At 35.6% G+C, this 21,774-nt stretch overlaps 1 protein-coding gene across 7 annotated transcripts in view; it reads left to right on the forward strand.

Moving 5' to 3' along the window:
* RUNDC3B (RUN domain containing 3B) overlaps positions 1–20,988 on the forward strand; it is a 140,181-nt gene extending 119,193 nt beyond the window's left edge. For 4 of the 7 annotated variants that reach the window (XM_059171016.1, XM_059171018.1, XM_059171017.1 and 1 more), the window contains 3 exons: positions 3,271–3,417; positions 11,370–11,491; positions 18,565–20,988. In XM_059171016.1, the coding sequence (XP_059026999.1) occupies positions 3,271–3,417; positions 11,370–11,491; positions 18,565–18,710 (415 nt within the window). In that variant the 3' untranslated portion in view covers positions 18,711–20,988. The remainder of the gene's footprint in view (positions 1–3,270; positions 3,418–11,369; positions 11,492–18,564) is intronic. The other 3 variants (XM_059171020.1, XM_059171021.1, XM_059171022.1) reach the window with 1 other exon arrangement.
* The last annotated feature ends 786 nt before the right edge of the window (positions 20,989–21,774 follow it).

The raw sequence follows: 21,774 nt of genomic DNA on the forward strand, positions 1-21,774 counted from the left end.
ATGTACAGCAACATGAGTATTCTTAATACTGTATTGTATACCTAAAGTGTTCTAAGAGGGTATATCTCAAGTGTTCATACGCAAGAGACATCTGTGAGGTGATGAATATGTTAATTAGCTTGAATGTGATGATTATATTGTTATGTCTACAAAATCAAGTTGTACATTTTAGATATATACAGTTTTTAATTGCTAATTGTACCTCAGTAAAACTGTAAGGGGATTAAATTAGAATCTTTGTGGCCAAATTCTTGCATAATTCCTATTGAAAATCTGAAGAGAAATGATCTATCTAGCAATTTAAGGTAGCTACCACAGGAAAGTTCTTAAAATTAGCTGTGATAAGTATGTTGCTACTACTTTTGTAATAAATAATTTTCCTTTATTGTACCTTTCTGTAGAATTATTACCTTAATGAGATGTTCAGTTGCTTATAAAAGACTTGTGTCATAGACAGAAATGATAAGTAGAATCTATCTCATATAGAATGATTTAATTTTTAGATTAGTTTATTAGTGTTAACATTGGTTAGAGTTCTAAGTAAAGTTAAATGCTAAAAATCACATAATTTTACCTTAAATTGCCACTGATTTCACACTAGGAGAAAATTTGAGTAATTTAAGATGAACCTATTTTTAAGCTTGGCCAATGAGAAAAATATCCTCGTTTTCCATATTAACTGCATTTATATTACCTTTGTGTAGGTCTTAAGGTTAACTAGGTATGTTTTGCTTGTTCTCAGTGAGTAATAGGATTCTTTGATTGTAGGAAAGCACAGTCAACTCTTAGCAAAAATGGAATTCCTTAGATTGATATCAACAACTCAAGGAATGGAAATAAAGACTGAGAAAGTAGGCTTGGAGAGAGGTGGGATGAGCTACTTCAGAGCTAGCAAGGAGGAACTTGAGGTCTGTCTCTGTGCTGGTCATTTTGGTCAGAGCCTACTGCTAGAATGAAATAAACTGCTTTGTCTCTTCATTATCTAAGTAGACAGAATCAAGATTCAGAATTCAGGGGTAGGGTTTTCAACATCCCTTAAATCTGCTTGCCTGTTCCTTCGTATACTAGAGCAGTGAGAGAAGGGGCCTTACACAAGGATTCTCTAGGAACCTTTCCCATTTGCTGTGGCAACTCAAAGCCAGTATTGTCTGTCTCCACACTCGTCATAGAAGGTGGAAAGCAGGTGCAGCCTGGATAGAAGCTGAGCCTGTCCAGTACACTGCAATCTCTGTCTCCTGTTTCAAAGCCAGTAGGAACTTGAGGGCAGCTGCCCATAGGAAACAATGTCATTGGGATTTCTAAACACAGAATTCTAAAGACAGTATGATAAGTTGTCATTAGGCAAAAATTTTCCAGGGACAAGTACTGTGTAAAAACTTCCATGAAACTTAGTTCTTTTTTTTTCATTTATGCAATGTAAAACTTTTCAATTTCCAGGAATAATATATTCTAAATTGGAATTTGTTCAATTACTTATATTGACTTAATTTTCCGATGTCATTTCCTCAAAGGTGCATATTTGTCTTTCTTACATTCTGCTCTTTTTCCTGTAAACAGTGATGACATCGAAGTTCGGTTTCCCAGTGACACTCTCTGAGACCCTAGAGAGAGTGAATATGTGAAAGAGAAAAGTCCAATAAGAGAAGCCAAAATAATTGTGGCTTATTTTTTTTTTTTAGATTTTATTTATTTATTTGAGAAAGAGACAATGAGAGAGAGCATGAGAGAGGAGGAGGTCAGAGGGAGAAGCAGACTCCCCATGGAGCTGGGAGCCTGATGCGGGACTTGATCCAGGAACTCCGGAATCATGACCTGAGCCAAAGGCAGTTGTCCAACCAACTGAGCCACCCAGGCATCCCAAATGTGGTTTATTTTAATAGATTCTCTAGCCAGTAACCCCATTTCTGCTTAACCTGATTTTCTGACGGTCTTCAAGTTTTTCTGAACTCTTTATTATTTTCATAAAAACCCATGTTAAAGTACCTTAAAATTCCTTTTTAAAATTTTCATTCTCTTTCCAGTGAAACGAAATTGTTTCAGGTAGCCTACAAGAATATCTTAATGTGATACCTTCTCACAGACTTCTGCCTCTTTTACTTTTTTAGTATTCCATTCTAAGATTAAACTTAGTATTTACTTCAAGTAATGTTTGTGTGTGGCATAGATGGAGCAAAAGTATACACAGATACCCTGTAAAAGCAGAAATATTCCTAAGTAGCCTGTTAGAGACATATAAATATATAGAGACATATAAAAATCAAATTTTCCATCTGAGTCATAGTTTACAGCTAGAGGTATTGTGTAGGTTCGTTTTTTGTGTGCAGGATTGTCTTGCCAGCACACCACTGTTCTGACACCCACAGCAGGACGATTGTTTCAGACACTTAGTGGCAGACACATAGTACCTCCCTGCTTCTGAGATGATGGCTCAGACTTTGGTATACCAAAGTCATGGACTCCTGTTAGAAAAGGCGTCTTGCCTACATGATATTTTGAAGCTTTTTAGAGGTAGAATAGGGCCTTTGCAAACAGAATTATGCTTTTAAATTTGTCTTTAACCACCAGTTCAAATGCTGAATTAGTCTTGTGACAGTTATTAATTGTTTTGTGAGGTTTAAATTTTGGCCCAAAGTTAGCTCTTTTGCAAATTGTTATTAATGAGTAATGGTTCTACAAAACCGAGAGTAAATTGTGAACTGTTACAATGGCTTCATTCCATAGTTGAAATGGGCTATAGTGTTCAGTTACCATTGATTTAATTATTTTCATAAAGGTATATTTGTAGTTACTTTCATTAAAAAATTCCGGACACCTTATGGATTTTTTTTTGTATTTTTCTGCATTTATTTTTATTTTTTATTCATTTTAATTCTTTTTTGTTTACTAAGTTAAATTAATAGAGTGAATGTTGATGCTAGAAAATCATATACATGGAATTCTTTCTTATTTTAACTGGAATCTAATAATCTATAACTTTAAGATACCAAAATTTTTTAGGTAAAGTGCAAGATGCACCTTTAGTCCTTTAGTAATATCTGTGTGGAAAAGATCAGAAGTCTGAACTCCACATGTTAGTGGTTTGTTGTAGCCTGTAGAGAAAGAATGAAAACCATATGTGGTAGGAGACATTAATAGCCCCGATAGTTCTGTTGACAATCTTAACATACCATTTTAAAAAGATGAATTTTGGGGGCCAGATTGATACCATTAGGCTCCTCTGCCATTGCAGAACAGTGAAGACAAAAGCACTCACCATCTTAATATTCACAGGACTGTGCTAAAGAATAATGATTTAAGATCAAGACAAGAGTTAACTGCCCACCTCACCAACCAGTGGCCTTCCCCAGGAGCTCTGGATGTCAATGCTGTTGCCTTGGATACGTTGCTTTACCGAAAACACAATAAACAGTGGTATGAGTAAGTGTAATACTTTTTTTTCCAACTAATTACAAATTTAGTTGTACCAAAACACATGGTTATCCACTTTGGTTTCTCACTTATTCTTTATGAATTCATTATTAACTTAGGGCAAAAGTAGAATTTAAGACTACTTTGTCTTGATAAAGTCCGATTAAGGCAGTGAATATGTTAATGTTTTGAAGCCAAGGCACCCTGGGGAAGTAAAATAACTAAGAAATTCTTATGCAGTATTGTACCAGCTACCCGCTTCTCCCTTAAGTCTTCAGCCAGTCCTTCAGTTACGTCTATGAGTTTGTATTTAATGAGCCATCCATTTTTGAATTTTAGCTTTGGTATTTGTATTGGTTTAGGATTAATTTTCTTGCTAGTTAGAAAACACAAAATTCCATCTCATGATAGATTGAAAAGATATTGTTCTTAGTAGGTCTGAGAAAGTTTTGTTTATTTTTGAGAAATCTAATTTTTGGAGGCTATAGAAAATATAATCACGCCACCTGTGGGCCATAAGATTCTTTTTGTATTTCTTTGTCCCACTATTTAGGACTGTTACATTAAGTCATAGTGTTGAAATGTTGAGAGAGCTGCATTCCTTTGGAATAGGCTATATTCTTTTGGAGTATCTCCATTTTGAAAGATAACATAAAAATTGTATTACCTTCTCTTGGCTTTTAGCCACTCTTCTCATCTTGATAACTTTTTCAAGATCTTTATTTTCCTCTCTTTGGCTAGTTTTCTGATCATTTCCTTCTGTCCCTCTATCCCCTTCTGTTCTCTCCCTTTCCTCCCTCCTCCCCCTCCGTTTCTTCTCTTCCTCCTTCCTCCTCTCCCTTTCTCCCTCCCTCCTTTTTTTTTTTTTTTAAATTTCTTCTCCACTCTTCTTTTTAAGCCCTTATTTTTAAACCTCACTGGTAGAGAAACACATTTCCATCTGGGCTTCTTAGAGTGCTTTTCACTAGGTAGTTAGTAACCAGACATTTCTACAGGGATTGTTTCAGTGTAGGCAATTTCTAACTGCTTTACTGTGTGATTTTTTTCATCTATCAAAGGGAGTACTCAAAATCAGTTTGACCTTCTGTTGCTAAAAAATGCTTCTTTTGCTTGTTTGTTTCACTGATTGCTAGAGATAAGTAGAGAAAAGTGAGCAGACTGCTTACAGAATGAATCAGTAGAACTCTCTTCAACATCTACTAACCATGGTGCTAAGTATGATTCTAGGTGTTGACTGAGTCTTTCATGGATTGAACCAAGTTCCCTTATATACCTCTGAAATTTATAAACAACTAGAATATGTCTTCTTATGTTGGTCTATAATTTTATTTTTCTGTGACATATATAAGTAATAAAAATATTAGTTTATTCATATTTCTGATTGAAAAACAGAATCTATTACAGTAATTGGTCCACTTATCTCTCTATAACACATGAGATGCTCCTGCTTTTATAACTATAAAAATATTATAACATTAACTCCTGATATTAAAAGACTAATAGTATGCTTTTTATTGCAATAACCACATTGTCACTTTAGATAATAGGAAGTAAAATATTTTAGCCAAAAGACCTGTATGTAGACCTGCCTGTAAGACCTACATCTTGAGGCACCAGTGAGTCTGAGTGGAAGAGTTATTTCTAATTTGCCTGTGCATGTGGTAATAATGACTGGCTTTTATGAAGTATTATGGCAGCAGCAAAAGTAATTGCAGTATCAGAAAAAAAAAGGAGTAAAATTGCTTGTTGGTCTGTCTAGCATGGATCCAGACTTTATACTCCTTGACTCAACTGCTCCACTTGCTGAAGAGGGAACACTCTTGCCTTCTCAGCATCGTCCTTTCATCTGGCCTTACTGTCGATATTGGTGCTCTTTTAGATGGCCCTCCTACATTCCTGAACAGAATGTATGCAGCTGGGCTGTAGTATGGAGATCACTGGACCCAGAGTTTAGGGCCAGGACTTGGAAGTAATCTCTGCTACCCTACTTGCTGTGTAACAACAGTAAGCAGCACCTCTTACCTTCTTCACATGTAATTCTGGGGGTAATGCCTCTTCAAGTCAGAAATAAATTGCATGGCACCTACTACTTCTCAGGGAATCTTTATTTGTGTTCTATATAATCTCTTTTGTTTGGTTCTTATATAACTTTGTATCTTCCATGTTTCAGAATATGCATTCGCCCACTGTCCTCAACTCTACTTTGTTAGAGTTTGTAAAAGTTACGTAAAATTAACGTGACCAGCAGATCCCCAGTTTTGAAAATATAATCCCAACTTTTTAATTTTTTTTAAATTTTTAAATTAACATATAATGTATTATTTGCCCCAGGGGTACAGGTCTGTGAATCATTAGTCTTACACATTTCACAGCATTCACCATAGCACATACCGTCCCCAGTGTCTATAACCCAGCCACCCTATCTAACTCCCTCCCCGCAACAACCTTCAGTTTGTTTCATGAGATTAAAAGTGTCTTATGGTTTGTCTCCTTCCCAATCCCATATTGTTTCATTTTTTTCCCTCTCTCCCTCCATACCCCCTACAACCTCATGCCCTGCCTCTCAAATTCCTCATATCAGAGAAATCATATGATAATTATCTTCCTTTGATTGACTTATTTTGTTTAGCATAATACCTAATCCCAACTTTTCAATGTAAAAATGGAGACTGGATTTCCAGAGTAGTGCTCAGTAAATCATGTTTGAAACAAATCAATGTTTTTCTCAGGATCTGGTTTTTGCTCCCCTCAAATCTGTAGTGTAAGCCAAAGCTCTTGAAGTAACCTCATCACTGATTCCTCTTAATTTGACCAGTAATGTTTAACAAACATTTATCAAGAACCTGCAAATTATGGAACTGGTGGCTAAACCTCTTAATAAGGAATATTAGTGCTCTTGATAATTTGGAGAAAGAAACTGGTCCTATAATTAGTCATTATGTGATATTATAATTTCCTGCTAAGAATATGGGATGTCCATTTCTCTAGGAGCTCTGTCGAGTTAGCTCCAAAAGGAATGATATAGTGTTGTTTGATTTAATGAATTTCTTGGTCTAGTTGCCATCTCTTTTTTTTTTTTTTAAGATTTTATTTATTTGACAGACAGAGACAGCAGAGAGGGAACACAAGCAGGGGGAGTTGGAGAGGGAGAAGCAGGCTTCCCACTGAACAGGGATCCGGATGCAATGTGGGGCTCTATCTCAGGACTCTGCTCAATCACAGGACACCGGGATCATGACCTGAGCTGAAGGCAGATGCTTAACAACTGAGCCACCCAGGCTCTCCTCCTTGCTCTCTCTTAAAATGAGTGATGGGATAACCTGGCTGAGTTATTACCTACTGATAGAAGAATCCTTTTCACAGTAGAATATCTCACACTTATTTTCATTTACTATACTCTTTATAAAACCTTTAAAAAATCTCATTTCCAGGGGCACCTGGGTGGCTCAGTGGGTTAAAGCCTCTGCCTTCGGCTCAGGTCGTGATCCCAGGGTCCTGGGATTGAGCCCCATGTCGGGCTCTCTGCTCCACAGGGAACCTGCTTTCTCCCCTCTCTCTGCCTGCCTCTCTGCCTACTTGTGATTTCTCTCTCTCTGTCAAATGAATAAAATCTTTAAAAAATAAAAAAATCTCATTTCCAGTTTTTTCTTGATTATTTAGACCTGGCAAGGTCTAATTAATTATGCTCTGTTTTATATCTTTTCCTTTATCTCAAACATAGGAATATCATGTTAAAATTTTTTAAAGCATTACAGATTGACTATAAAAATTCAACAGTAGGGGCACCTAGGTGGCTCAGTGGATTAAAGCCTCTGCCTTCTGTTCAGGTCATGATCCCAGAGTCCTGGGATTGAGTCCTGCATTGGGCTCTCTGCTCAGCAGGGAGCCTGCTTCCCTCTCTGTCTCTGCCTGCCTCTCTACCTACTTGTGATCTCTGTCTGTCAAATAAATAAAATTTTTAAAAAAATTTTTTTAATTAAAAAAAAAAGAAAAATATATATATATAAAATAAGGGGTACCTGGGTGGCTCAGTGGGTTAAAGCCTCTGCTTTTGGCTCAGGTCTTGATCCCAGGGTCCTGGGATTGAGCCCCACATCAGGCTTTCTGCTCAATGGGGATCCTGCTTCCCCCTCTCTCTCTGCCTCTCTGCCTACTTGTGATCTCTGTCAAATAAATAAATAACATCTTTAAAAATAAATAAATAAAAATAAATTTAAAGAATAAAATAAAAAATTTTAAAAAACTCAACAATAAATAATATATAAAACACACACATATAGCAATTCTTTACTTTCTTCTTCCAGTATGTTCTGTTTAGTGTTTTTTATATGCAAAGTCTAGGCCACATGATCTTATTAGATACTGGTTATATACTGTTACTAGAGTATATGTTATATAATCTTGTTGGATTATTGCCTAGTCCACTCATTTCCATCCTAAAAGATCAGATTCATTGTTGATATTTTTATTTTCTACTTAATTTTTTTACTCTTCTAAATTTATCATTGCTTTTAATTTGGCTATTATTCACCAGATTATTGAGAATTATGAGCCTTTATATCCCCTTTGTGATCTATGTAGGCTAATTTTTTTGATGACTTATGAGTGGGTATAATTACTTCAGATGTCTTATAAGTTCTCTTTCCCATATACATTTTCCCAGTACTTTTGGAGTAGGACTCCCCGAAGCAATGAGGCTGCAAAAATCTTTTACAGCTTATGAGGTTTGCATTGACCTGATTCACATATGGCCTTCCCTTTCAGGCTCCCATGCATCCTTCCATTAATTTTAGATTAAGAGTATATAGATATTCTGATAAAGGAAATGCTCATTTATTCATTAAATACATTTCTATGAAAATCAAACTAAGAATAAAAAGAACAGCCCATCACTGGCTCCGTGCACATTCATGTGCCTCTACATCTACAGTGTGCAAATCTGTGTTTTTATTTTCTTCATGTGGATAATGTCTCCTGAGCCTAACACTCTTTTTTGCTCAGTGACTACCATGACTACCAGATAATGTAAATTATTATTGGCCTCACTACATCTATTGGGAAAATAGGTGATGTTGATTATCCACATAATGACTTCTGATCATTGATATAAAGTTTAAGATTGTAGAAAATTTATTAATAAGTGAATTCAAGCCTTTTGCTCAAGTTGCTTTTAATTTGCCTCTATTTGGTATCTGGTTTCCTTGTATAATAGCTTGTATTTGAGTGATTTAAAATTTTAAATAATTAGATATTAAAGAAAATGGGTTTTATTACATCCCAGATGCTTATGATACTTGACATGATTCCTTATCTTACTGTCTGGGGTTCTTACTTTGATGAAGAAAGATATTGCTATTTTAAAAAATCTACTTCAGGAAGCAGACTATTGATTGATTTGATGTGACTTGTGGGTTACATTTGAATCTTACAGTATGATGTTAAAGAGTCTAGAATTCTAAAATAGGACTTAGTGGTGACCTCTTAAAGGCAGAACTCCCGCAGACAGTTTACTCTAGGACAACATGCTTGTCAGAAGGAGCTGCCAGTTGTATTGGCAATCAGGTAGGAATATGGAAAAAGAATATGGAAATTCCTTGTCACTGTTGCAAACAGCTCGATTAGATTGCTCCCAGGTGGTGGCTCTGTAATTATCTTCATGCAAGGAAAATATTACATGGTACTGTTATGAGTATCTTTTGAATAAGGGACTTGACTTTGGCTTGGACTTTCCATTATTACTTCAGAAATCATGGTCTACCAAGTTCTGTTTCTATATTCATTAGCATTTGGTTAAGTGAAGCCTATAGAATGCAAGCTTGTTCACTTAATGTAACAAATTGAAGGGTAGATAGTTTCCACAATCACTTTCCACTTGGAAATGTAATATCTAAAAGGAACTTCAGTAGGTAATGCAGAAAGTTCATTTTATGTTGCTTTTATCAGAGGAGGCTTTTCTAGGCTTTCCTCCCCGCAGCTAGTGACAGCCCTGGATTGCTGTAAAATGTGCCCACGAGCTCTCAGTCCTTAAAATTTTCAAATTAATTTTATGTCTTTTTTGTTTCTGGGTATTTTGTTTGTAAATATTTCTAGAATTTTTAAAATTTAATATTAACTATCAAGTTTCCTATGATGAAAAAAACCAGTGTCAGAAGCTCATTTAAAGCCAAAAGTATAAAAACAAGCCTTCTACCTATTAGGCACAGAAAAATAATTAGGAAAGAAAATTTATAACTTTATTGAATTCCTGCATTCCTGCTTTCTTTGTAGCTAAAGAAATAAACTTTTAATGAAAGCCAAGCAAAATTTTCAGTGATATAATTCAATACTGGATAGTTTACATAGTTAGTCTCAGCCATAAGGCTGCTCTTTAAGAAGATTTTTAATAAAACAGAAAACTAAATTTTTTTGTTCCTGTACTGAGAAGGAGATAGCCTAGATAGGGAACAGAATTAGAGCCAGGCTGCCAGGTTAAAATCTGATCTCTTCTTTGTGCCCCAGTCTACGCTGTATAAAATGGGAATAGTTGAAATCCCAACCTCTCAGGGTAGTCGTGAGGATTAAATAAGTTAATATATATATAAAATGTGTAGGGACAGTACCTAGCATTTGGTAAGCCTTATATAAATACTGGGTATCCTTCTTCATTACATGTTGTATAGCTCATATGTGTTTTATCTATTGTAATAATTGTCAGTGGTTTCCTACAATAGCATTTCCTGCTACTTAAAAATATAACTAAGAATTCTTATATTTGACATTTGAAAAGTCATCTGTTATAAAATGAGAACACTGCCTACATTGTAAAGTGGTAAAATTATTCCATCATCTCATCCTTCATTTCTTAGATGAAAAAAACAAATAGATACTGTTGTATATATCCCCTCATGCATAATATATGTACTTTCAATAAATTTGTAAGCTTACTGTGTATGTATGAATAGAGAGTAGCTCTGGAACAGATCATTTAAATTATATATACTTTCTTGTAATATTATATGACATTTCTAAGAAATTAGTTAGGATTAGTAAGCTTACTGTATATGTATGAATAGAGAGTAGCTCTGGAATAGATCATTTAAATTATATACTTTCTTGTAATATTATATGACATTTCTAAGAAATTAGGATTTTGCTACCTTGGGTAATAGAGGTTAAATCTGAAAAGCATATTCTTTCTCCTGGATCACATGTATTTGGAAATAATAATGAATTCCATTCTCTTCTTGAAATGTCAATAATACCAAAGCTGCATGCATTTCTTGAGTTGTTTTTATCCTGACAAAACAAATATGAGGAAGGTTAATAATAAGCCTTAATAACTTTACATTTATAACTGAATTTTTCCTCTATTATAATTCATTTCTCATTAATTTGTTTAATGGAAATTGAGGTCACAGTAGCAAATACACAAGGGAAGGAGGTTATCTTGATAGTGTATTAACAGAAATAGCTATGTTATTATCCTACATTTTTAAACTTCTAAATTGCAGGAATTTGTGATAATTTGTACTTATTATTATGTAAAAACCGTTTGTAAAAATTTCAAAACATTGAAGAATGTTTAAGTGCCTAGGAGATACTAGGTCATTATTAAGTTATGTCATTTTGGTTTCTGCATTAAGAGTAATCTGTAGATTTTCTGCTTCTATGAAAATTGATAATAACCAGAAGATTGCCAATTTCTCACGAGCTAAATAATCAAAATTGGTGCAAGGATTTAAATTAGTTTGACAAATTGTTTTTCTTTTCCTTTTTCAATAGATTAAACACACAGGCCTCCAGAGAGTGTGGAGGGAAAAGTATAACGGAGATCATATTGTAGCAACAATAGAGACAGAGTTTAGGGGAAGAACTGGGGAGAAATAAACCAGAAATTCATTGAAGCAAATCATTAAAGAATATCTCTAGAAATTCTTTTTTGTGAGAAGAAATCCAAGTAGTATTTCACCCTTGTTTTACAGAAAAAGTTACCAAAGTCTTGACCAGTTATCAGCTGAAGTCAGCCTTTCTCAGACTTCACTGGATCCAGGTCAGTCACAAGAAGGAGATGGGAAACAAGACACATTAAATTTAATCAGTGAAGGTAAGAGAAATAAAATCTATTTGGAAATTACTGTTCCCTGCATTGCTGTGCTTTGGTTGCAGAATGCTGAAGAGCAGCAGTGACATTTCTGTGAAGCGTGCTAGGAATGAAGCTGCAAGAGGATTAAAAAGTTCTGCTTTGGTCTTTTTTAACCTGTGCCCATTGGGCTTTCTGTGTCTCTCCCCAGTACTAAAACAACTTGATCAAGGTGGTCCCCCACTGCAGTTCAAAAGTCAGTTCTCCGCCTTTGTTCTGTTAAACTGCTTAGCAGCTTTGGATACAGCTGACCACTTCCTCATTCTTGAGTCAATTTCAGTAGCTCATTTTTTGGGTATTTTGAATAGCTTGGGAACAAATATGAGAGTTGCAGCTTTTCCTGCTCCTGCTTTCAGCTGTGCTCTGTCCACCCCTCTTTCCCTTGTTCTGCATCTTCCTGAACAACATCTTGGTTCAATAACAAAACATTTCAGGCCAGTTTCTGTGATCACATTTCATTGTCTAAGACTCAACCTGTGCATTTTTAAACTCCAGTAGCTTAGCTGGTTCAGAATTACTTTTTCTCCTGCCCCCAGCACAGGCTCGGGCTGTGACTCTTGCACTTCGGGTTGGATAAGTGGTGAGAGTATGATACTGGTGCTCAGGTCTTTTATCTCTGCCTCCCAGTTCTCTGCACGCCAGTGTGCGTGAGGTGGGGGCTGGCAAAGAGTTCCCTACTGCAGGGGGACCTGCACTACTCTGGGTCTCCATTTCCTCCTGCCTGCTCCACGGCAGTACATAGCACCACCACCCACGTCACTACATTCGCCTCCTCCGCCTTACCACTCCACGTCCGCTTACTAGGATGTCCTATCAGTGTTCCCTGCCACACACGCTGTCTACACTTGATTCTTCATCATCTTCACTGTTACTACCTTCTCTCAGCCGCATGGGGCAAGCTGCATGGATGAACTACTGCCACGGCTCTTTCTTGGGTCTTTTCCTCTCTCATTCTTGTCCCCTTGTAGCCCATTCTCCATATAGTCATCAGTGATCTTAGAAAACATAAGTGAGAAAATATTATACCCAAATGTAAAACTCTCCAGGGGCTCTCAGTGACATTCAGAATACAATCCAGACTGCTTATCATGGCCTCCTGTATGATCATGGCCTTGCCAGCTTCTGCCTTCCCTTATACCCTGCACCCCAGCAAACTGACCTCCTAGTTGTTCCTTCAGGTTGGTTCCTGCCTCAGCGGTCTTTGCACTTGTTTTTCGTAGGGCCCTGAAACTTCTTTCTTAAGGTCTTTGAATGGTAACATTTATCAGGTCTCTATTGAAATATTGCTTTAAAGAAGTTTTCATTGACTGCCATCCCTTAAATAATCATCATCTCCATATCCATCTTCACCCACCCCAGGCACTCTGTCACACTGCCCTCTGTTACACTATGATTCTTGTCCTCAGCTCCCTGCTAAAATGTATGCTTCATGAGGGAAGGAATCTTGTGCATATTTTCCACCAGTGTATTACCAGAGCCTGTCACATTATAGACAATTATTGATAGAGTTGGTAGAGTAAGTATATAATGAATGAATGTCATAGAATGTGAGGAACAAGGTAGAGATAGTATAGAGTAAAAATTCAATTAACAAGGAGGCTCAGGGGGCAGCTGGGTAGCTCAGTGGATTAAAGCCTCTGCCTTCGGCTCAGGTCATGATCCCAGGGTTCTGGGATCGAGCCCCACACTGGGCTCTCTGCTCAGCAGGGAGCCTACTTCCTTCTCTCTGCCCACCTCTCTGCCTACCTGTGACCTCTGTCTGTCAAATAAATAAATTAAAACAAACAAACAAACAAGAAGGCTCAGGCAATGGGAAATTATGTTAAGTTGAATTTTTTGCTTCTAAGATAGTTGTTGAAATGTTCTCAGAGGGCTGTAAGTCTATTTTAATAGTTTAGTATATAGTGTATACTGACTAAAAATGAGTCTTTTTAATGATGTGGATAATAAAGATAGCAAAATAGAGTATCCTAGTGGCACAAAGGTAGGTGGAAGAGAGTAAACTGAATTCACTCTCATAATTTAGAATATGTATATTTTAAAAATTAATCCATTCTCTGGATTTTTTTATGATGACTCTTTGTGTAGAAGACACATTTATTTAGGATTTAAATCAGTTTATCATTATAGACATATTAATAGTAATAGGTTAAGATTGATAATGGGTAATTTTTATACTATAAAAACATGTATGTATGTGTGTGTATGTGTGTGTGTGTGTGATGAATGGGTGAAGCATAGAGAATCTTTAGGGCAGCGAAACTATTCTTTATGATATTAAAATGTTAGATACTTGTCATTATAAATTTGTCCAACCCATAGAACATACAACACCAAGAGTGAACCCCAGTGTAAACTGTGAACCCTGGTTCATAATGATGTGTTTGCATAGGTTCATTAGTTGTAACTAGTGTCCCACTCTGGTGGGGGAGGTTCATAAGAGATATGGAGATATGGAAAATCTTAGCACATTCTGCTCAATTTTGCTGTGAACCTAAAATGCCTCTAAAAAATAAAGTGTGTGAATACACAGAGACAGGGAGAGTAAAGTGCTGACTTTAAGAATTCAAGGTTAATTACCAGATTAGGTATGACTTCCAGAATTTCCCTACCCAAATAGCTAATAAAATTATCAAAAAAAGAAAATGTTTGTCAAAAAATTTACCAACTAAAACAGAGCAACAAAAAAGAGCTATAATATATTTAGGATAATGTAGAACTTTAAATAAAATTTATTTTATTTTTTAAAGATTTATTTATTAATTTGGGAGGGTAGGGGCAGAAGAAGAGGGAGAGAGAGAATCTCAAGCAGGACACCCCCCTCCCCATGCCATTCCTGTACCGTGGCTTTGAGTGCAGAGCCCAGGGAAGGGCTCAATCTCATGACCCTGAGATCTTGACCTGAGTCAAAATCAAGAGTCAGACATTTAACTGACTGAGACACCCAGGTGTCCCACTGAAGAAAATTTTTTAAAACTTGATGGACATACATTCTTTCTACCCATAGTATCCTTCCCGCCCTCCCATAAAAGCCATATAGTAAGGAAACTATACTTTGATACCCTGATACAAGAGTGTCCTTTAGTTAAAAATTTCACAAACCAGCCAAATCAGCTAACTCTCCTGTGTGTACAAAATTATTATTCTTTAAAAACAATCATCTAAGTTGAGAAAAACAATTCTGCTAATGAAACCCTCCCCAGGAAAATAGTAATGAAGCAGGAAAAAAAAGACTATAGTACAACCATATGATTTTATTAAGTATCCTCAAACAAGCATCTAAAGCTGTAATACCATTTTAAATTAGAAATCAAAAACTAGGAACATAAATGTTCAAGAGGGGTGCCCAGGTGGCTCATTAGTTAAGCATCCAGCTCTTGATCTGAACTCAGGTCATGGGCTCAGGGTCATGTCATGGGCTCAGGGTCTTGAGATGAAGCCTTGCATGAAGCTCCAAACTCAGTGGGGAGTCTGTTTGGGACACCCTCTCCCCCATTCCCCCATCCCCCACCCCTGACCTCCCAGCATGTGATCTCTCTCTCAAAAAAAAAAAAAAAAATTTAAGAAACAGGAAGAAATGAATTGATAGTTCATTACTCTAGAAGAAATGGCAGAAAAGGCAAAGTTGTATTAGAAGAAAATATTAAAAAACAGCTGTCTAAAGAATAGATTTGAAAGAGATCTTAATATCAACATTGAAGAAAGGCAGGAAAACCAAGAGAATGAAAATATGATGTGGAAAGAAATAAAATGAGTTAGGAAGTGTTTGAATTAGAAGTCAAGCAAAGAAGAGAAAATTTAGGGGCACGTGGGTGGCTCAGTCAGTTAAGCATCTGACTTGATTTTGGCTCAATCTCACCATCTTGAGATTGAGCCCCACAGTGGGCAGGGGGGGTCCACATTCAGCAGGGAGTCTGCTGGAGATTCTCTCTCTTCTCTCCCTCTCCCCTGCTCACGGATGCATGCTCTCCCTCTCTAAATAAATCAATCTTATTTAAAAAAAGAAGATAGGATTTTTATATCAGTAGAATCACCGAAGAAGGTAAAACAGTGGAGCAGAACTAATACTGAGTCTGTAATCTGAGAAAAATGTCTGGAAATAAAAGACTGAAATCAACAAATTGACAGGGCTGACAAAGTGCCTGAGAAAATTACCTGTATTAATCAACTCCCAAGTAGTATCTATTAAAATTATTAGATATTAATAATAAAACATATTCAGGGATTCTAGGCAAAAAGATCAAATAGCTTATAAGGGGAAGAGACTGAGACTAGCATTACACTTCTCTAGTTGTATAAAGTAACAGAACAAAGCTACAAACCATTCCAAATAACATGAAGTTAAAACAAAAAAAGACTTGTTATCATATAAGAAAAGAAATAGCAAGTAAGAAATATAAGCTGGAATTATGAATTTCTAAAAAATAAAAACTCAGCATAGCAGACTTTGTGAGATATACTTAAAGCAGTAGCTAGAGGAAATTAATAATTTTTATATACTTTTCATTAAAAATGAAAGAAAATAAATGAATTAATTTTCTCAGCCCAAATGGTAGAAAAAGAACAAGGTAAATAAAAAGCCAATGAAGAAAATAGTTTGTAGTTGTCAATGTACAACACTTGCACTTCTTTATTTGAATTTATTTCTAGGTATTTTATTCTTTTAGATTCTATTGTTAATGGAATTATTTTCTTATTTTCATTTTCTGGTCATTCATTGCTTCTTTCATTTTTAGACTTTAAGCGTAGATTTAAAAAATTCATGTCACTCCTCTGTACCTATAAGGAAAAGAAAAGTGAATTCAGTTACAAAGAACTCCATATTCACAGTCAATCTCTTCTGAATATGAAGACAGACATTGGCTGCTGTGTCTGTTCACAGTATCATTCTCTGTGACAACAGTGAACCATTTCCTAACATAATCCAGGTATCCTGGAAATCAATACCTAGAAGTAGAGATCCTTCTGATTCTCTTTTACAGCTCTACAGTACCTCATTGTGTAACCGTGTTAGGCATTTAGATTTTCATCTTTTGCATTACTGTATGATAATCTTTATATTAAAAAATGTTCTCTAAGTATATATTCCCAAAGAATTGCAAACAAGACTCAAACAGATACTGGTGTGCCAATGTGTGCAGCAGCTTTTTTTTTTTACAGTACTCTAAAGGTAGACACAACCCAAGTATCCATACAGATAAATAGATAAAAAGTAGTATAAACATACAGTGGAATACTGCTCAGCCATGAAAAAGGAATAAAGTTGTGATACATGCTACAAAATGGATGGGCCTGAGAAAACATGCTAAGGGAAATAAAGCCAGACACAAAAGGGCAAATATTGTATGATTCCACTTGTAAGAATGATATATGATAGGCATATTCATTGACAGTAGATTGGAGTTTCCAGAGACTGGGAGTGAGGGGACAATGGATACTTATTGCTTAAATGGGTAGAAAATTTGTTTGGGGTAATGAAAATTTTTGGAAATAGTGGTGATGGTTGCACAATACTGTGGATGTAATTAATGCTACTGAATTGTACATTTAAAATATAAAATTTGGAAAGACCATCTAAAGCAGTTGAGTTCCAGGAGCATTTAATAAGAATTCCAGGGCGCCTGGGTGGCTCAGTGGGTTAAGCCGCTGCCTTCAGCTAAGGTCATGATCTCAGGGTCCTGGGATTGAGTCCCGCATCAGGCTCTTTGCTCAGCGGGGAGCCTGCTTCCCTCTACCTCTCTCTCTGCCTGCCTCTCTGTCTACTTGTGATCTCTCTCTGTCAAATAAATAAATAAAATCTTTAATAAGAATTCCAGAAAGTTGATTCTGGCCTGAAATGGGTCAGTAAGCTTAAACATTAAAAGGGTCCTTGAAACATCTAAATGTTTTGACCCTGAAATAACACAATAAACATTTTAAATTGGAATTTAACAACTACTCTTCTGTATCTTTTTCTAAGGTTGTTATATTTTCCTGTATTGTGCTTGTCAGCAAAACTATGAAGTTAACATAGCTAGTCATCTTTGTTATTTTACAAAGGAGAGGCTCAGAGAAGACGCCTTTCTTAAGGTCATACAGTTAAAAGACATAGGAGCTCTCTTGGTCCCAACACTGTTCTTATGGAATCATGACTTGTTAATTATATAATTATTTAATGAGCATCTCCTATGTGCTCAGCACTGGGAATATAATAAAGAACACAAGAAATTCCATGTCGTTTCTCAGTGTATGGTTTAGAAGAATGGAGAGCCCCACAATTATCATACAGTATAGCTAGGTAGGTTAGAGTTCAAAGGACTGTAGGAACACTTCAGAGGGGCCATTTGAAACTATAGATAGCATTCAGAAACACCTGCCGTCTGGTTCAGTTTAGACTTCTCTAACTGTGTAAGCAAAACTTAAGCTTTTTATCTATTCTGGAAACCTGCTAATTTTCAAAGACCTCAGCCCTTCACAGCCTCAAACCAGCCACTTCTAGCTAGTATTTGCAAACTTAACCAGCTTTGGAAAGAACCTGTGTTCCCCAGCTTTGAAAACAGATCTGCCAGCCTTCCTCACGGGCCTATGGGAGTCCAGGATGTGACAAAGTTCCTGAGGCAAGGTAGAAGCTGAATAAATGTTCAGTAAGTGGGCTGAAGCTCTCCCAATCCAGCCCTCCTCCTGAACTGAAGCAGTTTTGCTTCTGCTGCATTACTTAACCTACACAGGGATTTCCTGGTATTTCTGTGGCCTGGGCATTGGTACTGTTAGTTTATTTCCTTTACCAAGGGAACATGAACATACTCTGAAAAAACGGTAAAGTTTTTATTTTTTTCCTAAAACATGGTATCTCAAACTTTCGTAACTAGAAATGTTATGAGGAGCACACATAATCCTCTGGTAATGTTTTTTGAAGGATGGCATTGAAGTTACGGAAATATATAACTGGCTATGTTTTGAGTACTTTGTAAAGTTATGTAAGTTTTTAGCTTTATAGGATCTTTTGGTAACATTCTTCAAGGGCAATTAAATATTTGTTATTTAATCTTAACTTTCAGGTAAAGAAGATACCCCCTCATTACTCGGTCTCTGTGGATCTCTAACATCAGTGGCAAGTTACAAATCTCTAACAAGTCTCAAATCTAATGACTACCTTGCAAGTCCCACAACAGAGATGACGAGTCCAGGTCTAACTCCATCCTGAAAAATTTTATGTCAGAGCCAGAAGTTTTTATGTTGCAAATGTTCTATTTACAATAAGTTTGACTGCTGGGAAAACCTTTGGAATTTTATATTGTTCTGACACATGTCTGGAATTCTATTGCTTCTATTAGAGAATTCAGTCCACTCCATGTGCCCTTCTGAGAGAAAATGATCCTGCCATTTTAAGATTCTTATATTTGTCACTGAGGAAGTTTAAAAATGAATAGGCTTTAAAAACCTTCAAATATCCTCTAAATTAATAATCCATTGCTAATTGTGATGTAAATTTATTATTCATCTGATTTTCATGTATTTAGATGTACTATAATTGCCAGAGACTGAGTTCAAGGTTTTATTCCAGAGACAAAGCTAAGTATTTTCTTTTACTTTTATTCAGTGATTATATTTTCTAAAAAATGATTTAATTTCATTTTTCATTCATTTCTTCCTAGGTTTTGATGTTTAAATGCCTCTTTTGTATGAGGAGGTTCTCAGCTGGTTTTGTAGTGGCTTACTCACTTTTTCTTTAATAGTTATCATTTGGTACAACTTTCCATTAACATTTTATAAATTTTGTAGGAATGTATCTTTAGGCCATTACTAAATTTGTCAGGGTCCTAGGGAAAGTGTTTTACATCATTTTGGTAAAATGAATAAACTGTTTTCCCAAGATTTTCTTAAAAGTTTATTTAAAAATATCAAATATTCCTCAGTAGTTGGAAACATTTAAAAATGTAGAACAGATGTTGAAAAGTATTTTATTAGGAAAGACTTCGAGTCCATGTAAGGATTTGAGAACCTTCAAGTAAGGATTACTAGAGTCTTATCATACTCAACAATATGTCTGACATACAGTGCTGTTTTGTTCTCCCTTATGTATAACAATGAATCACGCCATGTTAATGTTAAAAAACCGATGTTAATGTTCGAAACCCCTACACTTCTACAGGTTAAAAAAAAAAAATTAGTTTCCTTTTTAAAAAAATTATGCGCTATAAAATCTTTTTGCAGTTTTGGGAATTTATAGATTTCATCCATCAAAATCCCACCATATTGAAAGAGAAAATGTCTGAAGTATATTTTCTATCGTAAGTACTATGAGGAAAACATGACCAGTTGTGCCAAAGACGTTTTATACATTGTTTACATGAAGAGGACACAATACTTAATGGGGACTTCATATGCTATTTTTGTTTATTAATAAAACATTACATTCAAACTCAGTTGCTTGACATGTAGGAACAGTACAACAATTTATGAGAGGAGGCAAGAGCGCTGAACATACTATACATCATTCTTTGTATTAGAAATGTGGGAGTGTGGTGGTTCTCTGCAAGATTTAGGAGCTTTATTCTCATGATTTGGAATTTAAGATCATAAATAATAAGAATGCCAGTCTTATAAGGAAGTTCAAATGAAGTCATTTCAGGAACAAAGGAGGCTTGGAAGCCATTAAAATAAGTTATCCTAGAAGTACCAGAACATACTCAGAGTTTTTACTTCTTTAGGTTAAGGCTTTAGTACTTGTAAAAATGCAAATATTCTTGAAAAATGGTACCTTTAACAATTTAGTGGTATCTACTCTTAATTCTATATACCTTATTATGAGTGAGGTATCCGAAGCAATTATTAATGAGCATGGGGATGGAAGGAAGATAAAAAATGAGGACAGTGAAAACCCTGGGAGGAGGGAGAAGGAAATGGCTAAGGAGAGGAACTTGAAAATTCTTAGGTTGGCCTTAAGCTCTATTGCTGCCTTCCTAAAAAACGATCAGAATGTTTCAAATGCTTTATCCATGGTCCACTCTCAACTGATATTTATTGTTCCTCAATAATTTTAAAAAATCATTGTTAAATTTTTTTCCATACATTTTTATAATAGGGGAAGGAAATTCAAGATTCCATAATTGATCACATTTTCCAGATTTGTCTAATGCATACAGTAACTTATGCATCTTAACATGCTGCTATATGCAGATTTAAACATGACATCTGAGGATCATGACTTTTCCTCCTTTCTTGGAGCTCCTGGTATAAAATTCATCTGCTAATGTGAATTCAGGTTTCTATACAGTTCATTTCACACTAGTTATACATGTAGTTAATGTTTGCATGAGGAAACAATGTATGTCTCAATCTTTAATTTTAGGTGGTGGTGTTTACTGTTTACACACCCTACCCAAAACAGAATGCTGAATTATATGCTAATAATTCCATGTGTATTTTGTTGCCTTGATGTACTATACTTGTTGCATGTATATTAAAAGTTTTGTACCACGCATTAGTAGTTATACTTTTTCCTTCAAGACAAGTTACTGGATTCAAGTTGTACACTGAACTTTGTTTTAGCAACTATGGTAAGTGTATATTACTCAGCACTAAAATATTGATATGACAAAAAGTTTTGGAGAAATCTTTATTTCAACTCAAATACCTTTTATTTAAAAAAATAACATGATCTGCTTTATAATACATAGTATCTGTTGAAATGGTACAATACAGGTAGTGATTTTGGTAGTGCTAATAACATAATTATGTAAGAGCCATGTTTGTTTTCTCACCATAAAATGGAAACATCATCATCTTCCCAGCACCTATGATGGCATCAAGGTGATGTCAGCATTGAATGAAATGATATAAACTAAGTTTTTATTTAAGTCATCTTTATTAGATTTACACATAAGTTTTCAAGTGGTTAAAAGTGTATCTCAAATTTACAACTTAGGGAAATTCTTTGTCAAAGTTCCTACTGTTAGGTAAGATCTCCAGTTTTGATCAACAAATACGATGGATTACTTCTGAAATGTCACACAACTGCTTTGAACATCAGAGCTCTTAAATATTTTTTAATTGGTTCCCTTTGTTCTTCTGGAAACAAAGCAGCTTCTATTTAGTTTTAGAATTAGTCCTTTTTAACTGATAGGAAGGGGCCGATAAAAATCACATCAATGTCCTTATGGTCCCTTTTCAAAGTCTATTCTGGTCCAAACCAATCCTTATTATGTAAGTCCCCATTTCCTATAGCACTGTTTATTTCTCTAAAACCCAAATGAACCCAAAGTTTC

The sequence above is a fragment of the Mustela lutreola genome, chromosome 4 (genome assembly GCF_030435805.1).
Source record: "Mustela lutreola isolate mMusLut2 chromosome 4, mMusLut2.pri, whole genome shotgun sequence".
Classification (NCBI taxonomy): Eukaryota; Metazoa; Chordata; class Mammalia; order Carnivora; family Mustelidae; genus Mustela; species Mustela lutreola.